The 12581-nt window shown below is 34.7% G+C and overlaps 1 protein-coding gene across 1 annotated transcript; it reads right to left on the bottom strand.

The window, feature by feature from the left end:
* Positions 1 to 221: 221 nt before the first annotated feature.
* CXCL8 (C-X-C motif chemokine ligand 8) lies at positions 222 to 2443 on the bottom strand. The gene is made up of 4 exons (XM_011360525.2): positions 2279 to 2443; positions 1210 to 1345; positions 827 to 910; positions 222 to 397 (listed from the first exon to the last, which is right to left on the bottom strand). The coding sequence occupies exons 1-4, from the start codon at positions 2340 to 2342 to the stop codon at positions 376 to 378; spliced, it is 306 nt and encodes a 101-aa protein (XP_011358827.1). The 5' UTR covers positions 2343 to 2443; the 3' UTR covers positions 222 to 375.
* Positions 2444 to 12581: the final 10138 nt, after the last annotated feature.

The raw sequence follows: 12581 nt of genomic DNA, 5'->3' as shown, positions 1-12581 counted from the left end.
CTCTATGTTAGGAATAAAGAAGAAACCAAGGTGACGTTAACGGGGATTCATGGATCTTGGCCAACAGACTGAGGTTGCGATATTTAACCAAAAAAAGAATACAAGATTTCCCACTAAATATGAATTTATGGTAAAAAAAAAAAAAGAGAAGAAGAATTAAAAAATATAAGTGTTTTAGATATTGCATGAGACATTTAAAAAACTATTCATCGTTTCACTTAATATTTGAATTTAACTGGGAATCCTATATTTTGTCTGGCAACTCTACAACAGACCCACACAGTATGCTAAGCAATGAAGTAGATTGAAGTTGAAGTTTCATAGACATCTTTACTGAGGAATTCTTGGAAACCATGGAGAATGCATTTTTTTTTTTCATGGTTCTTTCTTCTCAGCTCTGAAAATAAATAAAATTTAAAAATTAAAAATGAACAATATTTTAATATGGAGTAAAGTATGGTTCTTAAAAATATATTTACTATAGAAACTAATGCTCTTAGATAGTTACATATAAGAAATGTTCTGTATTTGCAACTATAGAGAGACCAGATAAGTTATTATACAAACCAAGATGAGAATGAAAGGAAACCATAGTGATGACACAGGGAACAGGCATAAACCTAGACTTCCCTGGACAAACAACAGATGTACAGTCTTCTTGGTCATGAGTACAACAAACTCACTATTGCTGCTTTTTTTTTTTTTTTTTTATTAAAGAACGAGTTACCTAAAAGTTTTGGCAGCAGCAGGAAATCTATTAGGCTGACTTTTGGACTGTATGCCTCAGGATAAATGAAGAATCTAATTTAAAAAAAAAACAACTTACCTCTTCAAAAATGCCTGCACAACCATCTGCACCCACTTTTCTTTGGGGTTCAGGCAGACCTCATTTCCTTTGACGAGCTTTACACTGAAATGAAAGAGATGTAATTAAAATCAATTCGTAGCGGATTCCCGACATCTTTTTCTATTGAAGTCATGGTTCCTTAAGGATGGGCATAAAATCTAAATCCAAACCAGTTCTGAGCTACGAATCAAGGAAGGTACCATATTTAAATGCCATGCGGAAAATTTTTCTCTCAGTTTAGCTCACTACTGTAGTCCTAGTACCTAGAACTTTATTAGATACTTCCACCTTCCTCGGTTATGGGGTTTCTAAAGTAAAAAACAAAAACAAAAAAACAAAAAACAACTTTTGAAAGTACTTACATGATTTCTGTATGTGCGCAGTGTGGTCCACTCTCAATCACTCTCAGTTCTTTGATAAATTTGGGGTGAAAAGGTGCAGAATGTGTTTTTATGCACTGGCATCGAAGTTCTGTACTTATTCTCGACAGAACTGCAGCTGTGAAAAAAATTAAAACGATTAAAGATTAATATTATCAGGCACAGCTCTGCTAGCTTTAATTCCAATATGATAACTTGGTGACTGTGTATTTAGTAAACATGGCATCTTTAGCAAACTTATTTCTGCAACTGAAGGTTGGATGTTCTCCTAGCCTCTGACCTCAATTTTCTTTCTTTCTTTTAAAAACGGTCTTCCCTGATAACATCGAATGACTTTCTACATAAAAACTTGAAGTTCTCTTTGTGCAATGTTGATGCCCTTATGATACTTTTTTTATTTGATATTGCATAATCCTCGGTGACGCCAATAGGGAAATCACCTTCAGAAAGAATTAATGGAAATATATAAGTGAGTTGCATAGAGATGTCTTATATCTTAGCAAAAGCCTTAATTATTAAGAAAAAAGAAAATAAATAAACTATATACCATAAACATTCTAAACTGTATGTTTTATAAAAGATATCCCAAGAAGATCTGTAATCTATCAAAATGTCCTTAAACCAAACAGGAATTGATAGTTGTCTGAAGCTTTCAATAAAATAGTACATTCAGTAAAATTATCTGAGTTATCTCGCTCAATATTAATAGATAATAATGGGTAACTGTGGCCCTCAGTAAGATATACTCTAAATTATAGATTTCCATTAAATGTATGCATACTACACAGTATGAATGATAAAAACAATGTCTATACTAATCAAACTTTATACTTTTCTAAGTATTGTATAGATACAGCCTAAAAAATTAAAACTCCAATTGAAGGAATTGAAATTAAATGACTGCAAAGATTATTTTCTTTTCTTAAATAAAAATGATGGTTTTTTATCAAAGCATTAAGGATAATCTTGCTATCTGAGGATCAAGATAATTTTGCTATCTGAGGAGCACATTTAGACACAGGAAAACACTGGATCAGAAAGATGCGCTTACCTTCACACAGAGCTGCAGAAAGCAAGAAAGCGGCCAAGAAAGCGACAGCCAGCTTGGAAGTCATGTTCACACGAAGTGCTTTCTTTCTGGTTTCTTATTGGCTCTTGCCTAGAAGCTTGTGAGCTCTGTTGTCCTCGAGGACTTGTGCTGGTTGGAGAGATCCTGTGGCTTTTTATAATAGCAACAGATAGAGAACATGTGCACCCTCATGTTTGCATTATGTCAGAGGAAATTCCACAATCTGCAACTTTCCGCTCACCCTTTGAGTGTCTGAGTCATTAGACTTCTCTAACTGGTTCTTTATTACGTTCTCAGCACATGACTGAAGTTTTATTTGATCTTTAAAATAACTTATTTTATTTAAAAACATGTCTTTTAAAACATGTATAAAATAATTTTAAATAGTTTAGCTTCTCAGTTTGATACATCATTATCTGTTGTATTCCTTTTTATTTATAAATAACTTCATCACAGTACTATCTGACAGCTGTTAGAGTAGGGTCATTTATGATTATTCCTTTATAGCGCATTTGTTTCTTTAGATAAGTTACATGTGATGTAATGATAATGAAGGTGATCTAGTAAACCACTTTTATCAGGGACACAATTTATAAGAAGTCCTTTTCTAAGCACTTTGGAAAGTTTCCAGGAGCTATTGCTGCTCTCAAGGAGCATAGTACAACTTTTCAAAAAAATTGATATGTATATTTAACAGAGTGAAAGCGCACAACTTTCATTCTGTTCCACAAATATTTATCAGGTAACTTCTGAGTAATGTGGGGATCTAGAGATGGATAAAACTTGTTCTTAAAGAGTTTGGTCTAACAGAAGAATAAAGCAATATAAGGAACCGACTATATTACAGACAAGAGGCATCAAGATATTAATTCCAACAGGGGCATAAGGGCAGAATCTTTCATAAGCATTTTGATCTAAGCAGGATGTTGAAGAATGGGAGGACTTTAACAGAGAATGATACAGGAGAATGACACATTCTAAATAGGACAATCAAGAGGTAAAATGAAGATACACTCATGTTCTAGGAAGTGGTTCACTGGGGCTACTTGGTTGGGGTGGGATGTGGTAACTTTAAAGGAAAGGTAAGCAGTGTATGCCTTCATGGAAAGAACATGTGGGTTCAAACTCTGGTTCAGCCACCTGATTTTTGCGTGGCTTTTAAGTTTTCTAAGTTCCAGTTTCTATATCTAGAAAATGAGTTTAATAACACCTACCTAACTCATAAAGTTAATCTATGTAAACTTTCTGGTTTAATTTTTAAACCGTTGAATTATCATCTGCTCCAAGAGCTATAGTTTGTATTTCTTAATTTTGTCAGATGATTAACTTCCAAATTGTAAAGATATTCAACCAACGATTATTTCCTAAAAATCTCATTTGTCTTAGAGGCATTCTTGATGCAAAATTGGTTTCTGAAATACCAAGCTGAACCAGATTACAGCATGTAATGTAACAATATCATAAAATAGAAATGACATTAGTTCACGTTATGGTTTGCTACAATTAAAGCTCCAGATCAAAATCTAATTGTATTAGAATTCAAGTTGCCCTTTTGATTGAAAATCTCTAGTATAGAGAGTCTTAAAATCTATTTTTAAGAAATAGATTTTCAGAACACTTAAGGAAAAAGCTCGTTTAAATACTGGTATAGGGTTTAAATTAAATTTTTAGACAAAATGATTGAAACTTAGACCAAAAGTAATGGAGTTTCCGGAATGTGGTTTGGGGAAAATATTCCTTTGCTGAAAGACTTGTGTAGTGACCCCAGCTAATTTCCTAAATACCCATTCAATTTACTTGAAATCAAGGGCACTGTGTGTGTATGTAAATTAGTTCTCATAACAATGGGATTAGTAATAATGATCTCATTTTACAAATGGAGAAACTCAACATCTCCAAGTTCATATCTAAGTAGTGGTGGAGTTGATGGTTTACAAACTTACAGTTTTAGCCCTGGTCTAAAAGCACATTCACAAAGAGGAATTGAAGAGACTTTTCTTCAAAACACTAGGATATAAATCTATCTTTTTACGACTCAATTAAGTTTCTTACTCCATCCCTCTTGAGTCCTCAAAGATTGGTCTGGGTTTCCTTGGATAAGGGTCACTTAAGTAAAGGACTTTACTATAGTAAAAGTCTATTCACCTCTGGGAAAGAACACAATTTATAAAGAATTCAGCTTGATTCAACATCTTTCTTCTTTCCCAAGAAGCTCGATAGAGCAGTGAGCTCATCTACACAAGTGTGTGTGCAGAGGGAAAGCCATGTTTGAGTGCTTTCCAAAGAGGTTATTTGGTTTCTGAGTAATCATGTTTCTTTTTCATCCTCCAACCAACCTAAGACTGGAGGACAAAATAGCACCTAGGTTACATCACCTTCTGTAGCAAAGCAAATGTTTGTTATATATAATCCAGTTGTTTTTAACTCTACTATTATAGGAACTTGATTGTTCATTTATTCATTTAATATATGTTGATTATCTGCTAGTGCCAAGTATTGTAATAGGAGAAGTGGTTACTGTATAAATAAGATAGTCTCTGACTTCACAGAGTTTGCAGTCTAATGCAGGATATGGACAATTAGTTATGCAGGCAAATACAATACAATAATGGGTGCTATAATACGGATCATTACAGGAACTTCTGGGAACAAATGAACAGGACCTCTGATGCAGTTTTGATGAATTGAGGTCTTCTGAAGAAACAGCTTCAAAACCATGACCTAATATTGGTAATTAGTAGGTGTAAAACCAATGGGCTGGGGAGAAGGTATGACTATCTTGCTTGTGGTGGGAAAAGCAAGCACAATGTTATGAGATGTAAGAGAATATGACCCATTTGGGTTCCTGAAATTGTGAGCGTTGTATGAAAAGTACTAATGGAGTGAGGAAAGGGAAAAGTTAGGGCCAGATATGTAAGCGAGACCTGGATCTTAAAGAAAATTCCTAGTCTCTTTGTTTCAGTAATGTTGGATTGTTCAACAAAGACATATTTTCATATGAACAGACTTTGACATGACTGGCTCAGCCCATTCTCATCAGGACCCAATCATATTAGTGGCACCACTAAAACCCTCAGAGTTCTGAAGATTTGCTAACGCTCCTCTACTTTCCTCCCACAGTTGTGTTTGTATTTTTGCTGAGTCCCAACTTACGAAGACACTTCATTTCCCTCTCTATTTCATTTCCTCATCTCTTCTTTTCCCCCTCTCAGGATCTCAATTGCCACTTACACTGTCATTAGAGTTTGAACTAATGAGTTCCACTTAACCTAGATGCTCACATTTTTTTTTTTAAATGGCACATTCATTTATAAGGCAAAAACAACCTCTTTGCAAATGTTCATTTCTCACAATGTAGCCTTGATACATTATGTCCTAGGACTCTCTTCATCAGTGGTAAGGGTGGGAGGAACAAAGACAAAGTGACTGGAGGAGCGGGACTCCTGTTCTTGTCCCACTTCTGTAAAGGTAACCCTTTGAGTTATTGCATAGTAAGTAGAAAGACTAAGTTGGGTTAAGTAGAAAAATGGGATAATTATCCTATTTGAAGAAATGCTGCTTCAAAATAGAGCAGAGTGAAGTGAAAATGTAACTGAAGGACAAATCTGAACATAAATACAAATGATATTTTATCACCCACTACGTATAATGTAGAGTTTATGGGACTATCAACCATTATGCTGTTTATTTACGTTCCAACCAGCTCCTGAGACATGAAAAACATTTATCAAACAGAGAAGACCTTCCAGATATCTTTACCACAGCCATGACACAAGACAATTGTTCAAGAAAGAGAAGAGTTCAAGAAAGAGCCAAGACAAAGACGGGCGTTTCCACATCTTTTTACACATCTATACATAACTCTTTTTTTTTTTCCATCAGACTCTCCACAGGAAAACTGATTGCCTTTTTGGTATGTTAAATCATCCAAGTAACACACCTCTCACCTTCAAATAGAAATTTTATAATTAGGACCTTTTTTTTGTAAACCCAAAGTTATGTTCATATAACAAAGTAGAATGTGGAGGGGAAAATGTGGGCTTTGAAGTGAGATAAACTTAGGTTTGAATCTTGTCCCATGCTTATTAACCAAGAGGCCTTGAGCAAGCTGATTCTATACCTGTGTTATAACTGCAGCTGCTAAAAGCTGAGCCACATTTCCTAATCCCAGTAGTAAAGGCTCAACTTGCACCTGGAATTTTTTCTCCTTTTGAAGAAATTAGTCTCAGCTCAGCAACCCTCAAGGTTAAGAAAACCACAAACAAATGCTAAACATATATCAGTGAGTTTGACTTACAATGTTGTTACTGCTAAGATTATAAGCATAAAATATCTGCTCTCTGAAATTTTAGTCAATAAAATTCAGTTAGCTGAGAAATTTAAAACATGTTCATACATTTTGCAGATTAAAAACATTTGCTAATACGACAAACTCAATCTGCCCCAGGACCACAAGGGCATTTCAGTTCCATCTCCAAATTCAAATGTCTTGAGTTAACACTTTGTAAAAATGCTAAGCAAAGTTGGTCCACATTGCTAAAGATGTCCTACCTTTTAAAGAAATTTTCCAAAGTCTTGACAAGATGGAGAATCAAACAGTTAAATGTATTTGTTTTGACCAATGTAAGTCAGATTATGCATGGGTGTTGGAAAAAGACAAACCTTCCTTCAAGCGTAGCCCACCATTTATTAGCCAAACAAAAATGGGATTTTTTTTTTAACCTCACTGCATTTGTTTCATCTGTAAAATGGGAATAAACACCACTTTTATAGGATCACAGTGAGAGTTAAATGAGGGCATCTATGGAAAATGCCAATAGTGGGGCCTGGCACACAGAAGGTAGTCCATAAATGTCAGTTTTCTTCCCCTCTAGTCTGTCATTTAAGCCACACTTTGTCTGGTGTAGGAAAACAACATTTCTTTTTAAAAGCTTACCAAGCAACAAGTAACTATGTATTGGTACAACAGATCCCCTAAAGCTTACATTTACCTACTTTTATATCTTTCCGTTATAAAGCTGTCTTTTTTATGTCTAATAATTCAATTCACATTTGTATGTTTAAAAAAATACTGTTGATATACACAGAGAATTGAGTAACATTTACAATTCTTTCTCCCAAATCAATAGAAATTTTGAAATAGAGTTTGAATGATGGGCTTGGAGGAAGAAGCTGTTTGTGGAAACAGGCATTTATTGTGACATCTAAGATGTATTCTCGAGACATCTAAGATCAGCCTGCCTTCAACATAAAAAAAAAAAAAATCAAATGTAAATATTTATTTGTAATCATTTCTTTTCTTTGTTAAATTTATAAAATAAAAATTTTATATATCTATTTTTTTTGTTAGATTTATCCTAAAACCATTTAGAGATTGTTTAATCTGTTTACAAGAAAAGGTATATTTGAAATGACAACAATTATATATTATTTGTCACTAGGATTTTTTTTGTGTGAAGTAAAGATCATAGGAAATGAAATCACTTGGCAGAAAGGAAAATTGCTATATTACAATTAACTAGACTTATACTTCTGTTTAATTATATCTTGAGGTAAACAAGACCCACACATGCAATTCAGTCAAGTAACAGAAGAAAAAAAATAAGTCTTTAAAAACACTGATTTGGGGTGGTTCAATTTTATAAGAATATGTTTTTTCTTTTCTAAAAAATTCCTTTATTCAAATTTTTTGGGTAGATACTCAGAAGAAGGATTGCTAGTTTGTATGGTATAATTCTATTCTCAACTTTTTGAGGAAATTCCATATTGTTTTCTATAGTGGCTGTACAACTACATTCCCACCAGCAGTGTATGAGGGTTAATTTTTCCCTCCAACAATCTCCTCAACACTTGTTATTACTTGTCTGATTGATAATAGCCACTCTAATAGGTATGAAGTGATATCTTATTGTGGTTTTAATGTGCTTTTGCTTCTCTAATAGCCAGTGAAGTTGAGCATCTTTTCATAGGTCTGTTGGCTGTTTGTATGACTTCTTTGAAGAAGTATCTGTTCAGGTCCTTCGCTTATTTTTAAATTGGATTATTTGTTTTTCTGTTGTTGTTGTTCTTGTTGTTGACTTGTATGAGATCTTTATATATTTTGGATATTAGCTCCTTATCAGAGGTATCGTTTGCAAATATCGTTTCCTATTCAGCTGATTGCCCTTTGCTTTGTTGATGGTTTCTTTTGCTGTGCAGAAGCTGTTTAGTTTGCTATGGTCCCATTCATTTATTTTTGCTTTTACTTCCCTTGCCTTTCAGGTCAAATTTATAAAATATTCTCTAAAACCAAATTCCATGAGTTTGACTGGATAAAGAAGATGTGGTACATATATACAATGGAATATTAGCCATAAAAAAAGATGAAATACTGCTATTTGCGACAACATGGATGGATCTTGAAACCATCATGCTAAGTAAAATAATTCAAACAGAAAAAGTTGAGAACCATATGATATCACTTATATGTGGAATATAAAACTGAAAGCAACAAACAAGAAAAACCAACAAAAACTCATAGACACAGACACTTTAATGGTTACCAGAGGGAAAGAGTTGAGAGATAGATAAGAGTAAAGTGGCTCAAATATACGGTGATGGAAGGAAATTTGACTTTTGGTGGTGACCACACAATTTCATACACATACGATGTATTATTGAATTGTATTCTTGAAACCTATATAATTTTATTACCAATGTCACCCCAATAAATTTATTTTTAAAAAAGTTCCTTTATTATTTTGATCTTTTATTTTTATAGAAATGTGATAATTTAAAAAGCTGAGTTAAGGTGAAACTTAGCACTTTGAAGAAAGTAGTATAAGTGAAAAAAACAGGTTTTATGTTATAATTTCTATAACATAAAACTTCTTAAAACTTTGATTATTTTGAAGATTTTGTTTCAAAATATGAGCATTACCTTAACATGTTCTTCTCTCTCTTTGACCTTAGGAATGTTGAAGCATTTAAGATACATTTTGACTGGAGTACAAACTCCACTTCATGGATTCTGTTAGAGAGGAGCACTTAACCCACTTGTGTGATTGTTGATATATGTCTCACTCTCTTGACTGGAAATTCAATGAGATTAAAGGCCATGTCTGTCTTATTTACACTGTGTGCCAGCTTCTGGCCCAGTGCCGGCACCAAACAGGTGCTCTATAAACATTTATTGAATGAAAGTACAAATTTCCTAGTTCTCAGAACCTTTCCCAACAAGTGCAATTTCAACAAAAGGAAGTGAAAATGTTTATCATTGTCTATTTTTGTTCTCCCTTGGGGGCAATGGCTTTATTTACATAAACCCAGAAGAATTTAGTATGGAAACTACAGTTTTAGTTAATGCTGTCACGTAAATAGATGAAATAGTAACCGATTCAGACAGGCAGTAATTTCCTCCTTCGGTGAATTAACAATACAATCTCCCCTAGGCTGCTCCCAGGCTGGGGTAAGAGGTTCCATACAGCAGGCAGGATAAGGGATGGAGAACAGTGTACAGAGACTACCGGTGATTGGCATCCACTGATGAAGAAGGGCTCTGTTGCTTTCTTCTTCCTGTCACCTGCGTTTGTCAGATTGTGGAGAATCCAGGTGACCATACAGACAGTATTTCCAGAGGCCAGTGAGTGAACATAAAGGGTGTTCCACAGATTTAGTCTAATTAACATTAAGTGTGCTAAGACTAAACAGATTAGCTTTCCTTTTTAGGTATTACCTCAGAGGTTCTTAATCTTTTTTATTTTAACCACTTAATCTTTTAAAAATTTAATGAAAGTTAGTTATAGGCTCTCTGCTTACACCTAAGTTCTCCTAAACCTAACTGTGCAAAGTTGTGCATCAAGTTTCAGAGAGTTCACTGAGTTCCATTAAAAATTTTTAAGGAAAAAGATCAATAAAGTATAAATTGAAGGGATAATACTTGAGAATAATGAGTGTAGCCCAAGTTTCCTATCTTTAACTCACATCGACTGAAAGAGAAATGATATTTTCTGACTGCTGCTTGCTGTCCCAGGACAAAGACTTCAGAAAAAATCTCAAAGCTCTCAAAAGAGAAGATGGAAACAGATAAGAAGAGTAAAACCCAAAACCAACTAAAAAGATGAAAACTGAGTACCACTTCAACTGAGGCAACTGGGTTAGTTAATCTGCTAAAAGGCAGTGCCAGTGACAAAAGGTGGCTGAGATGAAGAGTGACATGTTAGTCTTTTCATAATTAATTCCTTTCAGGTCACCAAGCAGATATAAAATTTAAGAAAAAAAATGTGTGATGTTTTCACAAAAAAGGAAAACAAAATTAGAAAATAATTCATATTGTGTATGGGTTTAGAGATGTGGGCTAGCCTCTCAGAATTCCTTAAATTTATGCAAAATAAGGCTATAAAAAATTTTTAATCTATTTATACTTAATCTGGTGCCCTACATTATCTGATTTCCAGATTTAGTCTCTTTTGTGTCTAGATGGTTTATTGTCCCCAGCTAGCATAACTTACTGTTTTCCATATCTAGAGTGCTTTCTTTCTTGACTTCATTATGTTACTCATCAGATTTAGATCTCTTTTTGTGGTTCCTAAACCAGGAAGGAGGAAATCACCACTTGCAGAATCTAATAGAGTTTTGAAACAAAGGAGTAGCTGTCTACTCCAAACCTGTCGGATGAACTTTTCATGCACTTCCTTTTCTCCAGTCCTCTGGAGGTAGACCTGGAAAACACCACCGGCCCCATCTCCTACACAGTTAGAAATAAAAGCAAAATAAATGGTCAAACGGAGGAGAAATAGATAAGAAATAACCCACCCAGCCGGAGAAACAGGCCCACCTGATTTGCTCCAAGCAAAAACATTAAATTTAATGCATATTACTTGAAAAGATGTAAAGAGGCCTCATTTTCCCATTATTCATCCATTCGACAGATATTTACAGAGCATTTTCTGTATCTCAAGCATTTTTCTAGTTGCTTTGAAAATGTTAGTGAATAACATGAATAGAAATGGGTACCCTTATGAGAGTTTTAAGTGGATAAATATTATAATTAAAAAGATAGAAAGGGCAGGGGGATCAGGATATCAGATGGATGAGGTGATGAGCAGATTACAGCATTAGGGAGTCAGGGAAGCCTACTTGAAGGTCAAAAGTTGAGGGATATAGGAATTAGTTAAGTGGCTATGTGAGTGATATTCCAGGCAAAGGGACAGCTAGAAGTAACAGGTAACAGTTCAAGTTGGGAGCATAGCTGTGTATTTGAGGAACAGTAGGAGGCCGGTGCACCTAGGTGGGGGTGGTGTGGAGGAGAATGAATAGGAAAGGAGGACGGAGAGTAAGAGGCCAGATCAGATACATTGGTAGGTCATAAGGATTTCGGTTTTCACTCTGAGTGGAGAACCATTTCAGGGTCTGAGCAAATCAATAACATGATCTGACACTCTGGTTGCAGGTGGAAAAAAAAGGTTGGAGGTGGGAGCAAAGTAAATCAGGATGAGCAGTTAAAAGTCTTTTTGGAAATCCAGGAAAGAGATGATCATTGTCTATAGCAGGCCAGGGTGGTAACTAGTGGTAACTAGTGGTCAGCTTTTGTACATTTTAAAGACAGGACTGGGCATGAGATGTGAGAACAAGAAAATTCATTGATGATGAAGACTTTAAGTACAAGTGAATGGAAGGACAGAGTCTTCATCAACTTCGATACATGAGAATGTGTCTAAACTCATTACAGAATTATTTGGCATGGGGCAATTCTTGCTTAACTAAACACTTCTGGCTGCATCCTGATTGGAGCTCCTCAATTAGACACATTTGCCTGAAGTGGTGGATATTGCTGGTGATGAAAGAAGACAGAAGCATGAAGAGAGGGTCAAGGGTGAGAGGCAGATTAATATTTATCGTGTTCCAGTCACTGTATTAGGTTCTTTTTTTTAATAAAAAATATTTATGTTTAAAGTATATAATGTGATAATTTAATATACATATATACTGAAATGATTACTATAGTTAAACTATTTAATGTATCTTCTCCCACAGTTACCATTTTTGTGTGTAGTGATAAAACCTGAAATCTACTCTTAGTAGATTTCTAGTATTGAGCACAGGATTAATAACCGTGGTCATCCTACTGTACATTAGATCCCTAGGTTCATCTCATAGAACTACATCTGTGTGCTCTCTGACCAACATCTCCCCATCTCCCCATAACCATTATCATGCTCTCTGATTCTGTATCCAACATTTTTAGCTTCCACATATAACTGAGATTATGCAGTGAGATCTTTCTGTGTCTGGTTTATTTTGCTTA

This window comes from Pteropus vampyrus, unplaced genomic scaffold, assembly GCF_000151845.1.
Source record: "Pteropus vampyrus isolate Shadow unplaced genomic scaffold, Pvam_2.0 Scaffold56, whole genome shotgun sequence".
In the NCBI taxonomy this organism is placed as follows: Eukaryota; Metazoa; Chordata; class Mammalia; order Chiroptera; family Pteropodidae; genus Pteropus; species Pteropus vampyrus.
Note: the sequence above shows the minus strand (reverse complement) of the source record. Positions and strands in the feature narration are given on the sequence as shown.